Below are 27,578 nucleotides of genomic sequence, written 5' to 3' on the forward strand. Positions count from 1 at the left end.
ATAATGTTACTGTTATGATGTTACTGTCATAATGTTACTGTTATGATGTTACTGTCATAATGTTACTGTTATGATGTTACTGTCATAATGTTACTGTTATGATGTTACTGTCATAATGTTACTGTTACAATGTTACTGTTATAATGTTATTGTAATACTCTTGGATGGCTGCCTGGCCGTGCTGTTATGCACGCTGGAGTGGCGTTCGGTTTTCTCGATGATCTAGGGTTCAAACCCTGACCCTGCCATCCCCCCGTCGTCCTGCGGGAGGTATAGACTAGGAAGTAGATTATCTTCAATTCTGAAAAGAAATTCTAAGCACGTAAGACATTTTACAAAACATTTTGAATTGTCAATAGTACATTCACAATATCACCCACATAATGTTTCATTGACTGAGCGGTAAAGCGCTTGGTTTCCGAACTGGGTACGGGTTTGAATCCTAGTGAAGACTGGGATTCTTTATTTTGCGATATTTAGGCGCCTCTGAGTCTAGCTCTAACGGGTACCTAACATTAGTTGGGAAAAAGTAAAGGCGGTTGGTCGTTGTGCTGGCCACATGACACCCTCAGGCCAAAGAAACAGATGACCTTTACATCATCTTCCCTAGAGAACAGTGATTCCCAAAGTGGTCTATATAGACCCCCCCAGGGGTTTACGAAGACTTCCAATGGGTCTACGAAAGTGAAAAAGTAAATTGGGGGTCTATGAGATGTCCATGGGGGTCTATGACCTTAATGTTCACACCCTATTAATGTAACTATTTCAAACATTTATAAATGATTTGTACCTTAGTTATAAATATCCAGTACTATTCTCAAAAGTAAAATAGTTGTATTTAATTTCAATACTTACTTAAATAGTTTATTTTGTCTACATGTAACTAATGTTTAACAAAAAGAAATCTTGATTTCAAAGCGTTGATTATTTATTTCCTTGTTAAATAAGTGATTGTCTATAATAAGAGTCTTTTTATGACCATAAGAAACCAATTATTATTTGATTATTTGAGACGATGCCACCCTGATAAAAAGAGAAAAGTGAGAAAAAAGTTCAGAATAGACTCACAAAATCTTTCTTCAACAGCCTATAGAAAAGATGGTGGTTTGTTAGCGTTTTACAAGATCTCTTTACCTATAGCCAAATACGGAAAACACTGTAGATAAAACATTGATTTTACCAGCTCTTGGAGTAGTTTTAAAAACTGTTTTACACAAACCTTCATCGGATATTATGAAATGAATTTCTTTTAGTAACACTGCAGTTCAAGGGCACCTCAGTGGGATGAGCATTAAAGCTGCAAACTGCCTAATGGTCTTCAGCTCCATATTTTTCCCCAGGGCTGACCCACGAAACCTTTCCCATGTTTGGATGCATAGCTGCAAAGCAGCAGAGGTTTGAATTCTATTTTCCTTCGGCTAGGTAGGCTGCTAGCCAAGGCTAATGAATCCCTCCTGCCCGAAGCTTACTGGTTTAGGCGCCAGTAACTCACCTTTGCCCTTTCTCCTGTTAGTGAAAACAGCTCCGCAGGCTCAATATTTGAGCCAAACGTGAAAGATCCAGAAAAACACGAGAAACTCTTTGTGAAAACCTTTACAATAATACATAAAGCAAATTAATAAATTAATATTTAATGTTTGAAGGACTACTTCATAGAACAACGAAATCCTATATGAAACAATATCCGTAGAAACGGATGATGAACATACAAAAAAAAACATTTCCAATGTGCATGGTGATTTCAGCAATACATATTAATTGTTATTTTAATAGGTTTAAATTTTAAATTATATCTGTAAAAAAAAGATAGATCTATCTAACTTATGATGTAGCTTTACGCTACTTTTCACTCTTTGACTCAATGCAGTTAGAAATTAGTTTAAAAATTTAGTTTGTGAATATGCAAAAATGCAATATAAGTTAAGCAGGGGGTCTACCAAAAATCAGAAAACATGGCAAGGGGTCTACGAGACAAAAAAGTTTGGGAACCACTGCCATAGACCATAGACCACAAGGTCTGAAAGGGTAATTTTTTTTTTCTTAATGTTACATTCCTAGTGTTACATACACAAGGTTACAATCTAAATATATTCTCAATGCTAGTCACAAGGCAAGAGTTACATTGTTACAGTTACTAAGTAACAGACATCATGTTACAGTGAGGTTTGCACATTTTGCGAAAAAAAAAAACAAGAAATATCAGGATGTAAATAGGTAACACGCCCCTTAATCAAACAGATGTAACAGAACGAATCAGCGCTCTATATACAGGGCAGAAAAAAACCCAGATCAGTAAATGCCTGGATCATTGTATAACACTTTTCTAAGAGTGACTTGACAGAAACGTTCCATTGTTCAGGATATATTACATTGGAAAAAGTTCACGCTGAAGTGTGTTCACCGCCAATATGTTCATTTGGTTACATTGATAATTAGTTAGGCATTGAGGAGAGTAATTATCAAGGGACTGTATTCTTGAAGGTATGAACACAAATATTTACCGCAATACTTTTGTCAGTACTGAGGTACCAACTACTGAAATAATAAAAACAAGAAAAGCATTAAAAATAAAAACACTTAAATTCACATCGCCGAGGGCCTCAAATTATTTAAAACCGGCCCTGGTCAGGAAAATACCAAGAAATAAAGTAAAAATATAACACAGTATAAATGACCAAAAATAAAAATGGAATTATTCAAACTCAATAATTGCGTTACTTTTGGAACAAAAGCTGGACTATTTGCAGGCGTTTGGACATTGTAGGATGGCTGGTCGTGCGGTTTGCGCGCTGGACTGTCTTTCGGACTTATCGATGGTCCCGGATTCAAACCCTGCCCGCTCCCCCCCCCCCCATTGTCCTGTGGGAGATTTGGAATACAAAGCAGATTATCTTCAAATCTGAAGGAACATCCGAAACATGTAAAACATTTTACAAACATAAAAGCAATTAGCATTAGAAGATGCGGCTATGCGGTAGGAATTTAAACAAGAACAATATGTGTTTTTTTTTAAACTACCTCCTTTATGCAATGTATAGAGCGATTATTTTTCTCGTAGTAATTAAAGTATGTTAGATTAATAACCATGGAACAGTTTTTAACCCTCCCCCCCTTCTCCCCGAGAATAAATCCTGGTTAAGAGAATGTATAATTCGGGGTTTTGTTCCCTCATCTGAGACAATAGCTCCGAGGTATTTGAAGCTGTTAACTCTAGTTAGCTTTTAACCTCCAATACTGATGCCTCTTTTAAAGCCCTGATGGCTATTGGTCATAATTTGAGTTTTTTCGGCATTTATTTGCATGCCATATGCTGCGGAAGTCTTGTCAATGCGCATCACCAGGTCAGCTAGTTCTTCTTCTGTCCCTGCTAGGCCGTCAATGTCATCTGCGAAGCGCAAGTTAGTAATTCTTCTTCCTCCAATGCTAACAGTACCTTCATAGCCCTCGAGGGCATCTTCCATTATCCTTTCAAGGAAGATATTGAAGAGTGTTGGTGACAGTAGGTAGCCTTGTCTTACTCCAACTGTGGTTTTGAACCAGTCCCCAATATTATTGTTGAAGTACACCGCACTGGTGGCCTCCTTGTAGAGGTTCTGGATAACTTTGATTATTTTTTTTATTAATGTTGTACTTTTCCATTGTCGCCCAGAGTGCTCCGTGCCATACTCGATCGAAAGCTTTCTTGAAATCAATAAAGACATGGAAAAGATTCTCTTGGTGTTGGAGATATTTCTCACAGAGTATTCTGAGGTTTAGGATTTGCTCTGTTGTGCTGCGACCTTGTCTAAAACCTGCTTGTTCTTCTGATATGATGTTGTCTGCTATCGGTTTTTTATAATATTCCAATGTCAGGCCTTTAGATCTAGACTTGGAAGACGAGGCGCACAATGTTTCTGAACATTAATTAGTTAAGCTCTTGAATCTATAATGCTTTACATTAGGAAATTCCCGAATGCAAAAGTCCTTTCTAGAACGCCATAGTCCTTTCAAAACCGATGTTTGATCTAGATCTAGGCCTAGTTCTCTAGCCAAATTTTAAATTTTTATTTCTTTTATTTTTAAGTCGAAACATATAAAGGTCAAAATAGAGTTTTTCCAGTGTATAGCTAGTCATTCTTTTCTCAACGATATACATCAACTGTTAATTTTTTTAGAAAAATTGTTATAGCCGTTTTTGAAATCCAAGTCTACTTTTCACCAAGGTTCCTCCATGAATTCTGATTTGAACAGAGGTATTGCAAAAAAAAAAAAATTCTGATAAAGCGCAGATGTCGAATGGTTAGTAGTGATTGGCAAAAGTGAACTAAAAAAGTTAAAAACTTTTAGTTTAACTATAAAAAAATTAGTTGAGGCCATTGTTTAACTAGAGAAAAAAGTTTACTTAAAATCGTAGTTTAATTAATTTTTTCAGTTACTAACTAAAAAGTTTAATTAAAATTTGTAAAACTTTTCAACATGTGGTCAGGGTTGAAACGCACTCCCTGTTTTCTGGTCATGTGATATCAATAACTTTGATTATTAAAAAAAAAAATGATGCAGTTAACAACTATTTAGACAGTCTGCATTTGAAGAGGGTAAGTAAGATCCTGGTAGAAGTTATTGGAGTATATATTTGCACTTGAAAGTAGCAGTATTATAAAATGTTAAACATTTTTTTGCAAAAGCTTCTATGCAGTATTATGAATGAGGTTGTTCCGAATTTTTTTTTTTTTTTTTTTGTGAGCCACGTGGAGGTGTTTAATTTCTGTTTCTAGTGGGAATCTGATTAGTGAATTAATATTCAGTGGTTTTAATCAATTCATTTGCGGCAAACACTATTTATTTTTTTAACTGCAGGAACATCAAGTACACCCTTTTATAGTCTTAAGACTTATTATTGAGATCTATTTAGTCTAAATCAACAGCTAGGCCTATATAGATCTAAAAGCATTAGGGTAACCAACTCTAGAACAAAAATCTTAATCCACACCCTCTCTGACCATAAGGTAAATAGACTGTGTCCAATTAATTTTAACAACCTGGTCAGCTAGACATACACATGACCACATGTATTCCTATAGTGTACTGTACGTGTGTAGTCGATAATACTGTAAGACTACCCTGCATTAAGCCTTATGCAATACTGTTTGCTTAATGTGAAGTGGTCAGACAAGAAAATAACACACTGGCGTGGCTAGTCAAGCATGTTCGTAGATATATCTTTACACTAAAATAGTTATACACCCTCCCTGCCCAGAAAGTAAATAGACAGTGTGTCCGACTGATTTTAACAACCTGGCCAGATAGACGTACACGTGTAGGTCTATACAGTGTACTGAGTGTGCAGTCCATAATGACAAGACCACCCTGTTTTTTTTCCCTTGCGCGTTTAACGGTTATGCAATATAGTGTTAGTTGTATTTTTTAGTGGTCAGACAAGAAAATAGCACATCGGCATGGTTAGTCAAGCATATACTATACTATAAAATAGTTATACAGGCCAAATGTTTTAACGATTTCATTTCTATTTCTTTAGATACTAGATCCAAATTTGAAATTCTAAATCTATGTTATTTAATGAGATTTTAAACTTTACCAGTATAAGTGACTTGGCTGAATTTAAGTCATTGGTTAACATGCATGACTAAATGCATGACGCGTAGGACGTAATCATCTTCTTTTTTGAAGTAACGTCTGTATCATATAAGATAAGTAGGCCTAAGATTTTCCGTTTTATATAAATAAGTTAATATAATTTTAAAAAAAAGAGTACCATTATTTTCTAAAGGTTTTAATTCAAGGCAAAAATACAAGCACACCTATTTATTTAGACATTTTATTTTATTGTGCATTAACGTTTATGTAAGAAACATATTCCTTAATACTGATTTAATTATAGATAAATATTACTAGAATGTTAAAAGAATATCTATATCTATAGATCTTCTATAGCGCAACGTTCATACTTATATCGTACTGAGAGCGCTTTGGTCCAATCAGATTTGTGGACCAGTGGGGGAGGGGTACAGGGAGAAGTTGTTTTTTTTGTGCTGTCTTCAGGCGCTCATTAAACACAACTCTGCTTGATTCGGGTGTTGAACCTCAAGCCTTCTCGTTAGGTAGCCAAGCCAAGGTCAAGAGTACTTAACCTCCAGTATGATTGAACAGTATTGCTAACAGTAAAATTGTTGTTTTTTTTCTATTCCTTAAAATTGAGGTTGACCAACTCAATACAACAAGAATGCAATAAAAGATATAAAGAAAAGTGGATGCTTTAGAGATGGCGGACCCACTAGACTCATCACAATGGCTGGAAAAAGGAGAGAAATTGCTGGAGTTGACAAAAAGAAAGGACATCAGTGGAATTCAACAACTGCTGGACGTCCCTGGCCTGGTCAACTATGCTGACGACAGAGGATGGACATCCTTAATGATAGCTGCCCAGGAAGGACACGATTCTCTCACCGAGCTGTTGCTCTCTAGATCTGCCAATGTAGGTTCCCAAAACGTCCACGGCGTCACGGCCTTGATGATTGCGGCTAAGCATGGCCACGAGAAGACGGTCAAGATTCTGCTTCAGAAGGGATCCCCGGTCCTAGCTGTGGATGATTATGAATCCGACGCCTTGCTGGTGGCGTGCATCTCTGGGAACAAGGGAATCATAGGCTCGTTATTAGAGAAGGGCGCCTTGGTCAACCACAAAAACACGTTTGGCTGGACAGCGCTGATGGTCTCCTCCTTCCACGGACACAATAAGGTGGTTGAGCTGCTTCTGAACAGAAACGCTGATGCTAGAGTGCACAATATAGAAGGAGACACTGCGCTCATGCTGGCTGCTCAGAACGGACATTGCGACGTCGTGAAGAAGCTTCTCCAGAAATCAGACAACGTTAACGAAATGAATAACAAAACGTTTACTGCACTTCTTAATGCTGCAGCCAATAACCATCTGGACACAGTAAAAGCTCTAGTGAACAACAAAGTCAAAGCAGACGTCAACCACGCGTCAACAGACGGAACCACGGCTCTTTTATTAGCAACAGATAATGGCAATATTTCCATGCTGAAATATTTGCTAGAGAAAGGCGCCCTGGTGAATCACAAAAACGAGAAAGGAAAAACCGCTCTAATGACAGCCTCAGTTAAAGGCAACATAAACGCTGTATCTCTTCTGCTTAAAAGTGGTGCCGAAAAAGAGCTGAAAGATAACAACGGCCGAAACGCGCTTTCGTTTGCGGCGGAATTCGGCCACAACTCCATCATTAGTCTTCTTCTGAAAGGCAACGAGAGCACTATCAATGAACAGAGCCACATAGGCTGGACGCCTCTCATGTTTGCCTCCCACAAGGGACACAGGGAAACAGTCAGCCTCCTCATACGCTCCAAGGCGAACGTGTTTGCGAAAAACAAGGCCGGCTCAACGGCTTTGATGATCGCGTGCCAAGTCAACGAGATTTGCAACGTGAAGCAGCTAATAAGCAGTGGGTCTGACGTTCAGGAATCAAACAGCGATGGCTGGACGTCACTTTGTATCGCGTCAGAGAAAGGACTCTTAGAAGTAGTACGCCGCTTAATACAAGACAGGGCCTACGTCAACTACAGAAACGAGAACAACGGATGGACGGCGCTGATGCTGGCAGCACAAAACGGTCATTCTGAGACTGTAAAGCTGCTTCTAAAGAACTCAGCTGACCCTAAAGTCGTGAACGGCGCCGGATTTACCGCTTTGATGCTGGCAGCTAAGAAAGGTCACTATGAAATTGTCAATGTTCTTCTGAAAAAGGACGCGGAGGTAAATTTCATAAACGCCAACCAGCAGACGGCCCTCATTGTGTCGGCTCAGATGGGACACGCCAAGGTCGTAGAGATGCTGCTTAAGTGGTGCAAGGCCAGGTCCTTCAACCCTGTAGGACAACGACGAGCGCTTCTGTTTTCGGCATACTACGGCCACACCGACGTCGTTGACGTCCTCTGCAACAACGGCGTGGACGTCAATTTCACCTCCACGGACGGTCACAACTCCCTGATTCTTGCTGCAGCCCAAGGTCACCAGAAGGTCATCCAGAAGCTGGTCAACCACGGAGGTGACGCGAACATCAAAGTTGAACGTTGCGAAGGTCAATGCGTCACGGTCTCACCCGGCGACAGACCACACAGCATTGCGCCGAATAACAGGAGGCCGTCCCTGCTGGCTGCAGGGAACCTTATCTCCATGATACCTCTCCACGTGGCTGTCTACTTCCAGCACGACGATTGCGTCAAGACTCTTCTCTCCATAGGAGCTGACGCCAGCAAGAGAAACACTTACGGCACGACCCCAATGATGATCGCCAGAAGACATGGATACAGCAAGACGGTGGAGATACTCAAAACGTATGATGCCAGCGAGCCGTCTTTCTCAAGTGTCGAAGGCAAAGACCCATTTCTGGGCACGACTTTGTCGCTTTCTACTGCAGCGCCATTACAAGTCTTCGTGGATCGCACGCCGACTCCATCCTCGTCCTTTAACGATAAGAAACCTGACGAGTCATTGTCTGAGACTGAGTCCCGTGCATCCAGCGGTAAGTTATATTTATTTCATACATGTTTCAGATGTTCGTTTAGGAAGAGAGATAATTATGTCAGAAAGGGAGATAATTATGTCAGAAAGGGAGATAATTATGTCAGAAAGGGAGATAATTATGTCAGAAAGGGAGATTATTATGTCAGAATGGGAGATTATTACGTCAGAAAGGGAGGTTATTACGTTAGAAAGGGAGAGTATTACGTCCCAGCCCAAACCTCCTGCAGGGCGATTGGGGATCGTCACCTGGCCAGTCCAACAAAAGCGAAGCTCAACATGTGAACTAATAAGAGAATCTAAAAGACATAGCAGATACAACAACAATAGGTCTTATAAATTTAGTCCATCCACACTTCCTCTACTCCTTAGACCGGATTCACCAAAAAAGCTATTAATTTACGTTTTTTTTTTTTGGCCTTATATGAAAATGGAGCAAAACATTCACAGATACTTATTTAAGATGAGATAAGTGTAATGAAATGATAACGACTAGAATACCAATAGCATGGCTTTATTCGACAAAATTAGACTACAGTAAACAGTGAATGAAACCAGCACGTCTAGCATACCACTGATGCAGTCTATACACACACACACACTGGACATGAAACACACACAATGGCCATGACCTTCAGACACGCTGGACGCACGCAGAAAATCAACTCAGTTACACTACAATAAGATAATATAACTTTATTTATCCAAACAAATGGAAATTCATTTTGACTACAATTGACAACCTCAGCGTAACTACTGTACAATAACAATATAGATGCACGATATAGATGCACATGAGAACAACATTCACACACATAAACAATCGACATAGACACTCATAACCAGCGCTTATAAATAGACTTCTATGTACTTCTTGATGATGACAGAATGTTAATTTTTAATGTTGGTCATCCAGGGTCTATTATTACTGAATGTTTTTAATTTTCTTCTTTGATATCATTATGTTCTCACAGAACTGGATGTACGAATTAACAGTTGTGTTATGTTAATCTGTCTGGGCGGTTGTTTACAAACATGTCCCAACCTGCTCCAGACAACTTTGTAGTTCTAAAAACAGCGTCGTCAGACCGTGACTGGATGGACTGTGCTTCGGGTTTTGTTGTTTTTAAAACCGGTTTGTACGTGGGTGTAAGATGGATCATTGTGTGGTCCGACTCTCCGAGGGGAAATGACGATCGAGATGTGTAGGCCATTTGTATGTTGCTATAACAAATGTCCAAGGTTTTATCGTGCCTTGTGGGACAATTGACATATTGACTATATGTTGGCAAGTGTTGAGCTAACGAAAGATGATTGAAAACTCCCATAACTAGTCAGATTTACATGTTTTATCTTAATAAACACGTGATGCTGTTGGACACATTGGTGATAACTCGCATTGGCGTTACATTGTTCGATTTGTTTTATACACTTCGACAATTAACAAGGCTACGAATTCTTTCCTTTGTTCGAAATTAAACAGAATAATTATCAATAACTAATTAACAAAAGTTTTTTTTTTTTTATAATCGAATCTTGTTTTTTTTTCTGATACAAGAAATAATTCTGGGAAATTTCAACTTGATTAGAGATTTGGTGAGGGAGAAAGGAAGTGTACAAACATTTTACCAGGTAGACAGACAGACAGATAGACAGAAAGATAGAGTGAGTTGATATAAGCTTTATAAAAATGCATTTCTATATTATATACATTTATTCCCATTGAATACATTTCTGTCCTCAGAGAACCTCAAGTCTGCCTCAGAAACTTTGTCATTGTAAGTGTTCTTAATCTGTCTAGTTCAAAGCCAAATTAATAAGTGAAAATTGGTCGACAAAATCGTCTTACAAAAAATGCTCTTGCATAAAATCTTAATTAAAAGCTTATTACATAGAATCTTCTTACAATAAATCTTAATGTAAACAGCGAGGGCCCATAACTATTTCGTACATTGACATTGAATTCAAACATTTGATTCATGAACAATCCTTCAAGGAAAATAAATGATACCACGAGAGATTGACTCATTCCTGGCTTTTAAGTGCTTGGATATAGATCTAGACTTAATATAAAGTTATCATAATAATAATAAGACTTGATTTCAAGTCCGAAGATTATTTCGGAGTGCAGTATTTCAAGTGGTCACGTAATCGAATCTATGACCTACATATTTTGCCACCTCAAGCAAAGACATAACCCAGTGGCGTAGCAAGGGGTTTTAAGGGCGCGGGGGAATTTACCTCTTTTGGGGCCCCTGCATTTTGACATTCGACATCATGACATGAGATAATGGCGTAATATTTACTGTAAAAACAAATTTCAGACACCCAATGGGGGCCTGGGGGGGATTTTCAAATTTTGTAACAAAAGAGGTCAGGTGCGAAAGACGGGGAAAAAAACAACAACTTATACTGGCCGCCAGAGTGCAAATGCTTTGTCTGCACTAGATGTGGGAAAATATGCGGGTCGTTACTGGTTTTGGCTAGTCATGAGAAACACTGCACTCATACTTGATTTTCGGAATCGAAGACACTGCATATATTTTTAAAAAGTTTTTTTCTTGTTTCGGTAAGATCATGCCCTCCCCTAATACAAAAACCATCTCCTGTAATGTTTATTTCTGAACGGATGTTTTATTTGTATTACTTGTTCAATGAAATATTTTCTTGTCAATGGGTCAATTTTTTTTTAAAAGGATAACTCCACTGAATCCATCTGAAGTCAAAAGTGCCAAGAGCTTAGAAGATGTTAATTTTATGTAAGTATTTATTAAGTCTTACATTCATCGCGTTGTCCTGATCGAGACCCATCATTACACAAGGCCTGAACACTGACCTGCAACGTTACAACGTGTGGGCATTTTAGATCGTACAGACATGTGACGTGGCAACGAGCTATTGGTCTAACATGCCCACAGGTTGTGACGATGAAGGTCTGTATTCAGGCTTTCTGTAACTATTAGTCTCATCCTGACTCGTTCCCGTTATAACATTAGGGTCACAAAAAAGTTTATGGTTTATGCTGTCCATACCTTTACATATCGTTTAGTGGCTTAGTCTGTTGGGGCACCACATATGATCTCTGTCGACCATCTTTCTCACTTCTCTTTCTTTCACTTTGATATGAATCTCTTTCAATGATAGCCCCGTCCGTTCTTTGATTTTGTCTTCCCATCGCTTCGTCTGTCTGTTTCTTCTTTATTTTTCTGGTACTGTTCCCTGAAGGAAGGTCTTTGCAATCCCAGAGAACCCATGAAGTTGCTTTTAAAATAATTCTATTGCTACAAACTTGTATTTATTCTACAAACTTGTATTTATTCTACAAACTTGTATTTAATCTACAAACATGTATTTCTTCTATCTTATCTTATATAATACAGACGTTACTTCAAAAAAGAAGATGATTACGCCCTACGCGTTATGCATTCAGTCATGCATACCAACCAATGATTTAAATTCTGCCAAGTCACTGGTTTTCCTGGCTAACTCAGGCAACCCATTCCATGCTCTAATAGCACTAGGGAAGAAGGAGTATTTGTACAAATTTGTCCTAGCATATGGAACGAGGAATGTGTGTTTATCTTTGTGTCTTTATGAGTATTTTATTAAATTTTGTTTTTGTATTTGAAGATTATGGTTCAGTGTTGTATGTATAATTGCTACTTTACTTTTGAGCCTTCTCTCCTGAAGGCTTTCTAAATTTAATGATTTTACTAAAGGTGTTACTCTAGTCAAATGTGAATATTCGTCTGTTATGAATCTCACTGCACTATTTTGTGTCTGTTCCAGTTTCTTAATGTTTTCTTGAGTTGAGGGGTCCCAAACAGAATATGCATATTCTATTATTGGCCTAACCAAAGTTAAATAACATTTTAGTTTGATGTTCTTATTTGATTTATAGAAATTTTTTAAATAAACCCTAATGCTTTGTTTGACTTTTTGATTGTTTAATCAATATGGGGATTCCATGACAGTTTTTCATTTATTATAACACCTAGGTATTTTGCGTTTTTAGTCTGTGTTACTAGTTTACCATGAATAAGATAAGTGGAATTAATTTGTTTTAGTTTTTTGTTACTCTTAATAACTGACATTTTACTGGGTGAAAAGACATGCTCCAATTTGATTCCCATTTCTGTAATTCATCTAATTCTCTTTGTAAAATATCTGTGTCTTGTGTTGTTTTTATAGTTCTATCTATTATGCAATCGTCTGCGAATAATCTGACATTTGTTCCTGAACTAATGCAATTTGGTAAATCGTTTATGTAAATTAAAATAGTAGTAGACCTAAGACTGTTCCTTGAGGTACACCTGAGTTTGCAGTTATTGGTGTTGATTTAGAGCCATTTATTATTACAGTTTGTTCTCTCCCTATCAGAAAATCTTTAATCCACTATTGCAATTTATTTATTCTACAAACATGTATTTGCTCAACCAATGTGTATTTATTCTACAAACTTGTATTTATTCTACAAACATGTATTTTTTTTACAAACATGTATTTATTCTACAAACATGTATTTATTCTACAAACATGTATTTATTATAGAATCTTGTATTTATGCTACATACCTAACACAGACATATTGAATTTAGATAACTAGATATCCGATTCGATTGTAAATCCCTGCACCAACAAAGACTTATATATTGATTAATGTTTTTTTTTTATGAAAACAATTCAATTTTTTTCTTTTTTTCCCCCCTAGTGTACCTGTGGTAAACCAGTCCAATATGTTGCCGAGCAGCAATAGCACTCCATTGAATCTCGCTGCTGGTGAAACACACGTGTAAGTACTCTCATTAAGTTGTTCATACAATATTTTAATGGATGGCCTACAACGGTGTTTGGCTTTACCTTTTCCGTAACGGAACATTTCTCAGATTCTGAGTATTTAGAGGGACTTCTCACAGTCGGAGTATTTAGCGGGACTTCTCACCGTCGGAGTATTTAGCGGGACTTCTCACAGTCGGAATATTTAGCGGGACTTCTCACAGTCGGAGTATTTAGCGGGACTTCTCATCGTCGGAGTATTTAGCGGGACTTCTCACAGTCGGAATATTTAGCAGGACTTCTCATAGTAGGAACATTTAGCGGGACTTCTCACAGTCGGAGTATTTACCGGAACTTCTCACAGTCGGAGTATTTAGCGGAACTTCTCACAGTCGGAGTATTTAGCGGAACTTCTCACCGTCAGAGTATTTAGCGGGACACTTTGATAATTTTTTTTAGAGAGATTAAATTCAAGTGGTGACCCACTTCTTAATTCCAGTAATTCGTGGAAACCCCCATTCAAGTCAGGCGGGACACTAGGGGTTTCGTGGAACACAGTTTAAGAAACACTGGCCTACAATCAATGAACGTATAGATCGAAAAATCTTGGTCAGTTCAAATGTTCAGTAGTACTGTTCCGAACAGGGCTTGCCTACCATTTGGAAGTTGACGTAATGCTAATTTTTTCTACAGCCCATGGTTAACAAGGGTATCATGTGTCCAGCAAAACGACCAACACACTTTTGCCTATCCCCAGCTAATGTCGAGTACCTAATAAAGTCCGAAAATTTCCAAAGTTAGAAATTCCAATCTTTATTTGAAATCGAATTTGTGACCTTTCTGGCCCAAAAGACAAGCGCTTTAATATTCGACTCGCGTATCACGCAACCAAAAAAAAAAAAAATGTAAGATAGTCACCTGAGATAAAAAAGAATCTTAAGAGATTTTCGGAAAGCTTTTCTATGTTTAACTTCTTTCATATTATCATTAATTTTTAATCATTGGGATATAAACTATACAATACATAGATACCTGATCAAACGGCTTTGCCTAAAAGACGTTTAGATGTTCATTATTTATGGTGTATTTCAATGTCAACGTGTTGATACACTCCTCGGTGTTGGCTCCATTCTTTTTCAACCAGACTGTGAAACATGGAGATGGGATGCTCATGCATGTTTCAGTGTAGCATTTTAGGAGACAGCATTGGGAATGAAGAAGTTTGCATTAAAAGACAAAAGAAAATAAAACTGGGGCCTCTCGCAAACATGCGATTATGGTACAATATCATCTGAACTTGCGAAGTCATTCCTACAAGGGACAGTACTAGGAACGAGGAAGAAGCAGGTAATAGAACTGATGTCAGGCAGCATAAAAAGTAGGAACGTGCTTTACGCTAGATGTGATGCTGCTGTGGAGGTAAAAGAAAAAAAAGAGGGAAGAATTTGTCAGCGGATCACTAGTGGTGTCTCACCGGTCCGGAAGACTTAATGACAAATGAAGGCTCCAAGAACTAAATATTTACTATTAAAATCTTTAAACATAAGTCTACATTGATGTAAAAAATGTATATCAATTTAAACGCAATGAATCCAAAGTATGTAATTCAAATAGTTGTAATAGTTTGTATCTACTCATCAAGGCGTCAGACCTATCTAGATGATAAGATAGACTCAGTCTTCAACCAGGATAAGCACAGTATTTGTAACACTAAACTTGTTTAAACACTTCCTCGTGACACAATCCTAGTTCCCAGTTTCCCAAACGCTCTGTTTGCACTATAATAGGCTCGACGGTGACCAAATAAAAGAACACTCTTATATCCACAACGAATAAATACTGCTGTCCTTCACTCTCAACATACCCCCTCGCTCCCTTCCTCCCTCCCCCCTCCCTCCCCTTCTACAGAAGTGATTTGTCATAATATATGTTTTAAGGTCTTGGATACTGAACTACATTTTTTTCCCCTTTGCTATGTAACGGAGGCGCGGTGGCTAAGTGGTAAGCGCTTGGCTTCTGAACCGGGGGTCCCGGGTTCGAATCCTTGGTGAAGACTGGGATTTTTTATTTCGGGATCCTTGGGCGCCTCTGAGTCTACCCAGCTCTGCCATCAGTTGGGGAAAAGTAAAGGCGGTTGGTCGTTGTGCTGGCCACGTGACACCCTCGTTAACCGTAGGCCACAGAACCAGATGACCTTTACATCATCTGCCCTATAGTCCACAAGGTCTGAAAGGGAAACTTTACTTTGTTTACTTTGTGTAATGGTCACTGCGCATGTCCCTTTGAGATACATTAGGTTTTTAGTTACTATTCACTCTCGGTATTTTTGATGACTTGCGCAGTGAGAGATTTTATTTGGAAGCATTCTTGCATGTTTGTAATCTCTGACTTCTGCTTCCAGAATCCTCTAAATTGCTTCGTCACACTCTAATATCGCATTTTAACGTCTGCAGCGGAGATTTTCACGATAAGTTAAACAATGTCAAGGACGCTAAAACGTGAGATTAGTGAGATAAGTAAGAGTAGTCTCCTCTTTACACTTTTAGTTTTACATTTTTCATATGATGAAATTCAGTAAAAGATCGATATGAGGAAACGTGGAGGCGATGTAATGGAACATAGAGACAATACATGAAAAAAAAATGAAAAGAGGAAGATTGTAAAAATGTATGAACAACGTGAAGGTCACCACTTTGAAAGGTCATTGTTGACAACTTGATAATCAAACATTACTTTGCGCTAGAAGAGAGAGAGAGAGAGAGAAAGAAAGAGAGAGACAGAGAGAGAGACAGACACATAGAGGGAGACAGACAGGGAGAGAGACTGACAGAGAAACAGAGAGAGAGACGGAGAAAGACAGAGACGGGAAGAGATAGAGAGAGAGACAGACACAGAGAGAGAGAAATAGAGAGAGAGAGACACACACACACACAGAGCGAGCGTTGATACATTTGGATACACTAGTCAACAGCATCCATATTCTTCTTTTTTTTTGAAGTACAACTAACAATTGAAGGTCTAGCTCACTAGATTATTAGAACATAATGCGGAAAATTGATTTTTTAAAATATTTTATATTATAGGTCTTCTAGTTTTCACTGCTGAGTGTCATGAAACTATTTTTGAACGCTTTTGATTACGTCATAACTAGCCTGCTGGGTGTCAAGAGACTGCACTATACAATAGATCTAGTTCAGTGACTTGTCAAACAAATGTGTGGTGGTTAGAAGGGTTATGAAACCGCTGAAGAAAGTAGATCTATTCAACATGAACAAATATTTGACATTAAGACTTGAGAACTAAACGCGTCATAGCAAGGGGACGGGTTCAGGGTCTAGGAATGATTTTTGAAATTCAGCTTTTTTTTTTTTTTGAGAGGGCATTATATTTTTTTTAGTGTTAGCCGTTAGAGGGAAGAAGGTAGAAAAATGAAGAGAAGAGATGTAGATTGAAAGAAGAGGGAGCAAAAGTGATATAGAGGAAAAGAAATAGATAGAAAGAGAGATAGTGAGAGGGATAGTGTGAGAAAGAGAGAAAGAAAGAGTGACATAGAGAGATAGAAAGAGAGATCGAAAGAGAGAGGGATCTAGAGAAAAAGATAAAATAGGGATAGATAAAAAGAGAAAGATATAAAGAGAGAGAGAGAAAGAAAGAGTGAAAGAGAATGAAAGAGACAGCGAAAGACAGAGAGAAAGAGACAGAGAGAGAGAGAGAGAAAGAGAGCGTGAAAGAGAGAGTGCAAGAGAGTGAAAGCGACAGAGAAAGAGACAGAGAGAAAGAGACAGAGAGAAAGAGACAGAGATAGAGAGAAAGAGAGAGAGTGAAAGACCCAGAGAAAGAGACAGAGAGACAGAGAGAGAGAGAGAGAGAAAGAGAGAGACAGAGAGAGAGAGAAAGACTCAGAGAGAAAGAGACAGAGAGAGAGAAAGAGAGTGAGAGAGAGAGTGAAAGAGAGTCAAAGAGAGTCAAAGAGACAGAGAAAGAGACAGAGAGAGAAAGAGACAGAGAGAAAGAGAGAGGGAGAGAGAATTAAAGTGAGGAAGAGTTTATAAAAAGGGAATGCAAATTATTTGACAGCGCCCTGGACTTGATCCACAACTCTAATGAGCACCAGACATACTTTTGGGAAAGTAACAGCGGATGTGGTCGTTGTTCTGGCGACCTGACCCTCACGTCCCTAGACACAAATGTCCAATTCATCATGTGGCCCCCCCCTTCCCCTCCCCCTTACAATAGATCGCAAGGTCAGGAAAGTGGGGACCTTTATTTTACATATTTTCTATGCGGACGATGCTATCTATAAAGTCTGTAAATATTCACCTGAAGATTGTTAGTTTGATTCTACTTGTGATTTGGTTCTTGAATTTTCACAAAGCTTTCATCAACTCCGTCTGTCTGTTTGTCTGTCTGCTACAAATGTCGTGCACGTGATTTCTTCTACACCCATTCTCGGATCAAGTTGAAACTTCACACAATTATTTCTTGTACCTGCAAAACACGAGACAATAACACACAGAAAAATAAAAAATCAACGAATTAGTCAATTATAGGTTACTAGTCGACCGGCGGCGTAGCATACGCCGCTATTCTGCAGGGCCGGCCTTAGGTGACCGCAGTAGGCTCCGCACTTAATCGACCGCTGAGGGCCCCGCACTTTCATAGGACCCGCGCTAATTCTAGGTGTATAAATTATTGAATTAAACCATTGTGTAATTCCTGAAATTGCAAAATATACGAAAAAGTCCTGGAAATATCCGGAAATTATTAAAATCTTTAGAAAACTCAAACAAATCTCCTGAAATATATAGACAAAAATAGACAGAAATAAGAGAGTGATCTTTCCTTTGCTTCTTCTTCTCGTCTTACCTGTTGAGGGAAGAAAGAATTATATATATATATATATATATTAATCTTGGTATCGAGAAAAGGTGAAAAATTCTACATTATTGATATAATTGTCAACGCAGAGATGTTCCCATTATATAAGCTTTGTTTTATTTTTCTTAAGCATTAAAAAAAATATTTTGCTTGTTTAATTTTTTAATTTTTTAAAGCTTCTCTCTCTCTCTCTCTCTCTCTCTCTCTCTCTCTCTCTTTTATTTACAAAGTTTATATCAACTCACTCTGTCTGTCTGTCAGTCTGTTATGGTCAAAAGATTATACACGTTATTTCTCCGACACCCGATCTCGAAACAAGCTGAAATTTCGCACAATTATTTCTTTTACCTGAGAAGTCAATAATCAATAAAAAAAAAAATTAACCAATTAGTTAATTAACAATTTGTAATTAACAATTTGGTTTTACAAACAAGGGGATGAAATAGTACTTCACTGAAGTGGTGGTATAAACCGAGCTTCCCCCTTTATATTAGGTTGCCGTCTCAGGCTTAGTGAACACAAACATGAACATGAAATAGGTTAGGGTTGATAACCATACGATCTTCCATGTTCATGGTAATAGACTCTAGTAGCAGAGTGGTTAGCGCCTTGGCTCATGAGTTTGAATTCAGGGCTTTCCCTTTTTTAAAAATATTTATTTATATTGTTAGTCTAGATCTATTGCAAATATAATTACATGACTGATCCAAACGAATTAATATAGGTACCCTAAAGCTTTGTTGTTGTTTTTTAAGTATCTATATATATATAATTCTCTTCTTCCCTAAACAGGTCAAATAAGAAGTAAAAGAAAGATCACTCTCTTATTTCTGCGGATAGTCACCCCACGAAAAAAAACAAGAAAAGGGGGGGGGGGTGGGGAACACGTTTCCACAGCTCGTTACGGATGGCTGCGCGCTGGACTGTCAAACCCTGCCCGCTCCCATCCCATGCGTGAGGTTTGGACTAGGAAGTAAACTATCGTCAACTCTGAAAGAACACCCCAAACATGTAAAACATTTTACAAACACTAAATAGCAGGGCCGGACTTAAGCATTGTGGGGCCCTATTCGAAACGGATTTCGCGGGGCCAAGTTTGGGTAGGGAAGCGGACAATAAGTCAAATTTAAGAGTTTGTATTAGAAAATAAATTCGTCTCTGCATTTTATTCATTCTTTAATACGTACAAAATTCATAATTACTTTACGAGCCATGCGTGTATCAAAGTCATAATAATTCTGTTTCCCACATAGATCCCGCTCAATACCAAATGTTTCAATCTATCTTTGAGAATTGTTGACATCAAGTAATTCTTCATTAGTTCGAGGCGTGAGAAGCTTCTTTCACCTGATTACACAATTTCGGCTAATGCATAAAGCCGTTTTATTAATAGCGCGTAGGATTGACGTTTCCCATATTGAATGACACCCCAAAATGACAATTTTTTTCTATGTATTTCCGTATATTTTAAGTTTTTTTTCGTATATTTTGCCATTTCGGGAGATTTCCAGCACCTCCTGTTAAATCGACAGGAGTGCGCGGGAAATCTGTTTTAAGTTATAAAATGGTTTAATTCAATAATTTATACACCTTGAATTAGCGCGGGTTCCATGAAAGTGCGGATCCTTCGGTCACATAGGCTGCAGTGGCCTAAGACCGGCCCTGCAAAATAGCGGCGTATGCTACGCCGCCGGTCGACTAGTATTTTATGTTTTGCTTGTTTGTTATTTGTTTTGCTGTTAGTAATTCTTTCCTTTTCTAAGCATAGATACACTCTTGACGTACAATCAATCGTTTTGCCTGTTTTGAAGACATAAAGGGGTCATCGCGTTGAATCGCTCTTTCAATCGAATAGGAGCACTTCTGGTTATGTCTAAATTGGCGTGCTCTAGCGCTGACATCAAGTTTTACTAGCGATGTAAAGTTTGTTCTGGCCTTTGAGTGACACCTTTGTAAACCGTAGGCAAATTTATCATATAAATATTAGTTCTTTATATACTTATGATTGTCTAGGATTTGCAAGTAAAATATTTTCTAAAGCTTTTATTTTTATTCCAAGTTCAGAATCGCTTCTTGACTTTTGCATAAAATAAATTATTTCATTAATATTCCCGCAGGAAACAATTCTGGCAGAGCCCCGTGCTACCTTTGACCTCAAGGGGCTACAACCGAGAGAGCGACAGCAGTCGCAGCAGCAACAGCAACAGTGAAGTTACCGCCCTTATGAGGGGACAGAGACCTGGCCAAATGTAAGTTTTGTCATTGAGGTGCGTAGCAAGACCTTGTGTTGGTGGGGAATTTTTTTTATGTTTTATTAACGCTGATTAGATAGGTATTATTAGATACGTATTTTCTACAATAGGGTGGGGTGGGCTAGGGAAAGAAGGCGGAGTGTCTATATAAAACAGCGGTTCTCAACCTTTTATGCTCGTCGACCCCTTTAACAATCCCCCACTCTGCCGCGACCCCCTATCCCAACACACAGCAATAGAAGAGTAGACAACAATCCATATTTTCGATGGTCTTAGGCGACCCCCTAGCAAATCCTCAATCGACCCCCAAAGGGGTCGCAACCCACAGGTTGAGAACCACTGATATAAAATAATTAAAACTTATCGTTTTCAAATCCACCTTTGATATTAACACCATTTACACCACTGCATTAATGACTTTTAGTTTTAAATCAAAGAGTTAGTCAGTAAGTCACAATCTAGTGTGTAAACAAAGGGAGATTATGCTGGCCACAAGTTTGTATAATTTCACGCTTGACAGAGCACAGTCGACTGACCGGTTAAAGGTCAACTGTACATACACATTACATAAGCGAGGGAAAAAAATAACAGTTTCTTCCAGTAAACCAGTTATCCCTGTTAATTTGGCGTCCATAGAGCATGGAGCGAAGCCGCATGGACCAGAGAGCCGGCCTGGTTCTGGCTGGTCTGGGTATACTATAAGGGCCCCATGCCCAGATCTATCGGGGTCCCTCAATACCGGCCCATCGGTATAAAAGAAAATGGCATCTGATGGGTAGGATTTTAGTTTAGCTGATGCCAAAATTTGGCACGTGTTAATCGCCTCTTGGTGGCTCCCTCCTGCCCTATAAGGGACATGTTAATTTGTGGGGTTGGCTATCTTCTCCACGGAGGGCAAGTTCTTGTTGTAAAATGTTGTTTCACATGTTTCGGATGTTCCTTCAGAGTTGAAGATAATTACTTCCTAGTCCAAACTTCCCGCAGGACGACGGGGGATGGGTGCGGGCAGGGTTTGAACCCTGGACCACCGATAAATCTGAACGACAGTCCCTTATGGTACAGCCAAGTTCTTATCCTTTTAAATGGAAATTCTAGTAGTGGGGAGCCCAGCTGATTTAGTCAAGTTGGCCCATTGTATAGCAATGAAAGCATTTTAATACTACAATAGAAATAACTCCTAATACATTCGTTGGAAATAAATATCAAAGAAGATAATAGTATTCCAGATTTGATTCTAATTATTTAATTATTTTTGCAAAGCCGATATCAACTCATTCTGTCTGTCTTTCGTTTTGTCTATCTGTTTTGTTTTACATAATGCAGATGTTTCTGCAGAGTTGAAGATAGATTACTTCCTAGTCCAAACCTCCCGCAGGATGACGGGGGATGGGAGCGGGCAGGGTTTGAACCCTCGACCGTCGATAAATCCGAACGACAGTCCAGCGCGCAAACCGCACGACCAGGCAGCCATCCGTTAGGTACAGCCAAGTTGATACAGTTATTTATGGTACCTAACAAAATATAAATCAATACACACAAATACTTAATTAGTGAATTAATTATAGGTAATAATTATTTTGTTTGATATCGATTAAGGGAAATAACGTTCAGATTATCAGTAGTTTTAAGGACGGAGTTCTTCCCCTTTAGATACTTTTTTTTTTTTTTTTTTTCTAATAAAGAATTTTTAAAAATATTTTACTTGTTTAATTTTGTGATTTAATCTACAGACAGCAGCTAGAAAATAATCGCAATGGCGGTGGTAGCTATGATACGAATGGCACGACTTTTGGCCGGAGCTCAGATCACACCTTCACACATGGAAGTCGTCCGTACCATTTGTAAGTACAGGCCTTGACTTACTAAGTTAACATTACACCTTGGACAACTGAAGTAGCTAGCCTGGTAAAATTGTGAATAGTTCAATATTATCCCAAGGAAATTAATCTATAATGACATGCTGATAGTTTTCAGAAACTAATAAAATTTGAACGAAAACTAACGTTATCTTTTTAACTTAACTCTTTCTCCCCTAATTGACGATGCCAACGTTGGTTTGACCCCCATTAAACTAAATGGATTTTTTGATTTATAAACTTTAATTTGCGTTGTCTAAAAAGTTCATGCATTCCCCTATAATTCGATACCAACTATAACATTTTGTGATAACAAACAAAAAAGTTATTAAAGTTTAATCATAACAGGATAGAGAAATACAAATGAGCAAAATGAATAATACTATTGGGACGAGAAAAATAATTACGGAGAGAAAGAGTTAATATATAGCTTTGTCCATAATTCTGTAGCATTTTACATCTCGAAAAAAACTTGGCATCAATAAACACATATTTGACATGCCTTTTTTAATGTTTAAGCTGTTTATAAACATTTGACTAACTAATATTTTTCTCTTATTTCCACATGTACAGCAATGTCCACATCGCTAATGCTGGGCCCATCCACGTCATCGAGCCGACCATGAATATACCGAATTTGTCCAACTTAGCGATGGACCATAGCACCATCAATGTGAACGAGACGCCACCAGAAGGATACGAGCAGTCGATTCACGTATGACCGAGAGTAGACAGGAAGTGAACTTTGAGAGGAGACAGGAAGTGAACTTTGAGAGGAGACAGGAAGTGAACTTTTAATGCCAGTTGGAAGGTCCGAACTTGCTGAGGAGTTGTGTCCCAGAGGAGTTGAGAACAAGTGCGCATCATATTTGCACTTTTATGGACGCAAGTCAAAGGTGCACTAAAATTTGTGAATGATGAACTAACAATTAGCCTACTTCTCTTATTTGAAAGATGCTAAGTATTGTATCAAACTCGTCACCCTATTATTACAGTTCCTCTTATAAGATTGCAAATTCTTTAGGATTTCAAAATGTTGAACACTGACTGGAACCTGGATACTTCGACATTTCGAAAAAGGCTTAAGGGATTTTCCAAGAATTTGTTTAGGTAAAAAATACAAAACAAATTGGCCACACAGTGAAAACTCTCTCTGTTTTGACCATTATGATTATTGTTTTTCAAAATATAATCGCCTTAAAATTAAATTGGGCTATTTTAAACACATTTTCAGCGGGTATTCCTGCACTTGACTTAAATGAATAAATATACGTACATGTACATTTTCCGCACCATCTTGTGTAGAAATTAAACAAAAAGTTCCCTTTTCAGACCATGTGGTCTATAGGGCAGATGATGTAAAGGTCATCTGTTTCGTGGCCTACGGTTAACGAAGGTGTCATGTGGCCAACCCAACGACCAGCCGCCTCTACTTTCTCCAACTAATGCCAGGTACTTATGAGAACTGCGGGAACTCAGAGGCGCCCTAAAGATTCCGAAATTAATAATTCAAGTCTTCATCAGGATTCGAACCAGAGAGCCTCCGTATCAGAATTTAACTGGATTGTAAAGAAGAAATTAACAGTGCTGGCTCCCTGGAAATACTTCTTCTAAGTATCTTATCTTATTTTATCTTATATAATACAGACGTTACTTCAAAAGAGAAGATGATTACGTCCTACACGTCATGCCTTTAGTCATGCATAAGTAATAAGTGGAATGTGATATCATAAACCAACACCAGCTTTATACATTTGTATTCATACCTTTTAGCTGCCTAATGCAGCGAATGAACATTTTTATCAGTCCTGTCGTTAAGCTGGTTTAATCAATAGCTGAAAAAGGCTTAAGATATCAACTTTTTCTACACTACAATTTTCGTGTGTGTATAATGTAAACATGTTCTTACAGTCTTCTGTGTCTTTTTGTATTTATTATAAGGTTATTAGTGAAAACAATATATAGGTCACTGCAGGGTTTTTAAAACCACATTATAAGTGCATGCTTCCTTCAGACAGAAAGAAAACACTCCTGTTTATTATGTTTATTATGTTTATTATGTTTATGATGTTTATTATGTTTATTATGTTTATTAAGTTTATTATGTTTATGATGTTTATTAAGTTTATTATGTTTATGATGTTTATTATGTTTATTATGTGAATGATGTTTATTATGTTTATTATGTTTGTGATGTTTATTAAGTTTATGATGTTTATGATGTTTATTAAGTTTATTATGTTTATGATGTTTATATGTGAATGATGTTTATTATGTTTGTGATGTTTATGATGTTTATTAAGTTTATGATGTTTATGATGTTTATTATGTTTATGATGTTTATTAAGTTTATTATGTTTAAGATGTTTATTATGTTTATTATGTGAATGATGTTTATTATGTTTGTGATGTTTATGATGTTTATTAAGTTTATTATGTTTGTGATGTTTATTATGTTTATTATGTTTATGATGTTTATTGTAGTTCTTTTGTTGTTATTGTTATTAAATTGTTTCTATTTTAAAAAATAGCTTTGATATATTAGCTCAACTTTCATGCTTATGGCATGATCAGAGCGCTCTGGTCCAATCTAATTTCTTAGACCAGTAGGGGACGGAAGGGGTATAGGGGCCAGGATTTTCAGTGCTGCCTTTAGGCGCTGAGTAGACACAACTTTTCTCGAGTCGGGTCTCGAGCCTCGAGCCCCCTTGAAAGGCAGTCATGCCTAGTTCAAGCGTTCTTGGCCCCTCGGCCACACATGCTTCTATTGCAATACATCTTTCTTTTTGTGTTTCGATGTTTATGTTGATACCTAGTTGATCTATCAACTATAGAAGAAACACACAAACTTGATGTTTATGAAGAGCATGGAAACTATGGTACATGCGTTCAATTTCAATGAACTTACGGCATTCTAAAGTTGCCCCTTTGAGGGTATACTTAAGAAGTCTTTTTCAGTTCGTTTTAAATTTTACTCATTTTAGGTCATTCTAGATTTACCCCCCTTTTAGGGCTTCCTAAGGTTACCTGTTTAATAAGGCCGTTCTAAAGTAGCGTCTTTAATAAGGTTATTATATTAGGCTGCCACTTTTAACAACAAAGTTCCTCCCTTCAGGGCCTTCAAATGTTGAACTCTAGGGCATTCTAAATGTTTGTCTTTCGAATTAGAATAATTCGTGCCGTGTAAAGCTGCTCTTTAGTTACACTCACACAAAAGAGTTTCGTCATCAGTATTTGCGCTCATTTAATATCTTTTGTTATTTGTGTATATTTGATAAGAATGAGCTGGCAGATTTTTTGTTTCTTATTACTAATTTAAATAATACATTTTTGACAAATATTTTTCGAGTTATATTTTAATTATTTTGGTTCTTCTAATCGAATGCCATACTTACTACTACTACCACTAGGGCGTTGTAGAGCCAGTACGAAGACTGGGTGGGAAACTTATTTTTTTATTAAGTTGAGCCACACTGACTGGGGAATGTTTATTTAGTCACACAGGCTGGGGAATGTTTGTTTAGTCACACAGGCTGGGGAATGTTTGTTTTTGTCACACTGGCTGGGGAATGTTTGTTTAGTCACACAGGCTGGGGAATGCTTGTTTAGTCACACAAACTGGGGAATAATTGTTTAGTCACACAAACTGGGAAATGATTGTTTTATCACACAGACTGTGGAATGCTTGTTTAGTCACACAAACTGGGGAATGATTGTTTAGTTACAAAGACTGTGGAATGCTTGTTTAGTCACACAGGCTGGGGAATGATTGTTTACTGTAGGGGAAAATATTTTCATTTGCAGTTAAATATTAAAATCTTAGACTCTTATTTAAATTTCCAAAAGTTTATTTTTAAATGTATGCACTTTTCACCTCAGACATCGATGTCGTGTGTTGCTTTCAAATCAGACTAGGCAATGGTCTATTTTAGCCTACGTCTAAGTCCTATAAATCGAAATTTCGTGTTGAGAAAAGAGTAAAGATAACAATGTTTCTTGAAATTGTACAGCCTCCTTTGAGCTGACACCCCTTCGGTCCGCGCTGCTAAACATGCATAGGTTATAATAGGTACACTTCCATTTATTACACTTCATTGGAACTAAAAGCTATTACTTTAACTGCCAAGCAGCTCACTTTAACAACCACCTCACGAAAAAAACAAAAAACACGCACACACAAAACTCCTGCTAACCTATTTATCTAATTTTCTTATCTTATAGATTACTGACGTTATTTCAAAAGAGAAGATTATTACACCCAACGCATTTCACGTTTCATCTAGTAGCCATGCATGCTAATCAGTGACTTAAGCTCTGCTAAGTCGTAGGTCTTCCTGGATGACTCATCCCATTCTCTAATGGCACTGGGTCTTGAATGATGCATCCATTTCGTATTTTGATTGGGGGAAAGGAAGGATATCACATTATTTTTAGTGTCTTAAATATTGATTTTCACACTAGTGCTTTAAGAATACAGAATATATATATATATATTTATATATATATATATAAATGATAATATTAGGTTCAGGAAATGTACCCCTCGTATAGGTCCAAATAAAGCGACTCATAATGATTCAATATTTAAATATTTTGAACTAGTGTTGGTGTAAGATGAAGATGCAGTAGACTTTTAATATATTTCTTTTTCATGTTCATTGTTTATTGACAAGTTGGAAACAAAATAAAACAAAACAACAGTGACCAGATATGAGATATACATTTTGTCAGTATAACTTGAGAAAACACTGAAATGGAACAGCCGCTAGACCGTCAATACAGCTTCAACTGAGATGTTTTAAAATACATACAATATAACAAAATACACATATGTGTTAAGTACTGATAATAATATTAACTACATAATTTACTGGCTTTTTAAAATATTTTTTGATAGACCTCGATTATATGTTACTAAACTTTAAAAAATAAGTTAGTCCAACAAATCTTTAGTGGAGGCTATGTGCTTTATTCAAATGATCAATTAACACATCTAAAACTGAATACCAGTGCATATGACTTTTAAAAATTATATAATAAAGCATCATCCACTAGTAAGTTGTATAACAAAAAATTGAAACACAGGTAACCTTAAAATGTGTAAATTAATGCAAAAATGTAATACATTTTAAAATTGTAAAAAAAAGATATTAAAATGACATGGCTGAGATTTCATACACATTTTAATAATCAATTAAGCAGTTACTGTATTATGTCCATTTCAACAAAAAAGTTTATATGTACACACAATACTTGAGGCTTAGGGTCAAAATAAAC

At 37.4% G+C, this 27,578-nt stretch overlaps 1 protein-coding gene across 1 annotated transcript; it reads left to right on the plus strand.

Moving 5' to 3' along the window:
* The first annotated feature begins 2,260 nt into the window (after positions 1–2,260).
* LOC106066610 (ankyrin repeat domain-containing protein 50-like) lies at positions 2,261–24,521 on the plus strand. The gene is made up of 8 exons (XM_056017245.1): positions 2,261–2,481; positions 6,220–8,540; positions 10,284–10,317; positions 11,236–11,298; positions 13,251–13,331; positions 20,311–20,442; positions 22,176–22,286; positions 22,875–24,521. The coding sequence occupies exons 2-8, from the start codon at positions 6,260–6,262 to the stop codon at positions 23,020–23,022; spliced, it is 2,850 nt and encodes a 949-aa protein (XP_055873220.1). The 5' UTR covers positions 2,261–2,481; positions 6,220–6,259; the 3' UTR covers positions 23,023–24,521.
* The last annotated feature ends 3,057 nt before the right edge of the window (positions 24,522–27,578 follow it).

This window comes from Biomphalaria glabrata, chromosome 18 (genome assembly GCF_947242115.1).
Source record: "Biomphalaria glabrata chromosome 18, xgBioGlab47.1, whole genome shotgun sequence".
NCBI classification, from domain to species: domain Eukaryota; kingdom Metazoa; phylum Mollusca; class Gastropoda; family Planorbidae; genus Biomphalaria; species Biomphalaria glabrata.

What these genes read in the sequence shown, in the direction of transcription:
- LOC106066610 (XM_056017245.1), top strand. Translation starts at nt 6,260, where the DNA reads ATGGCGGACCCACTAGACTCATCACAATGGCTGGAAAAAGGAGAGAAA. An exon ending in TTAGAAGATGTTAATTTTAT is followed by an intron (nt 11,299 to 13,250) that starts GTAAGTATTTAT and finishes TTTCCCCCCTAG; the next exon opens with TGTACCTGTGGTAAACCAGT. An exon ending in GGACAGAGACCTGGCCAAAT is followed by an intron (nt 20,443 to 22,175) that starts GTAAGTTTTGTC and finishes TTTAATCTACAG; the next exon opens with ACAGCAGCTAGAAAATAATC.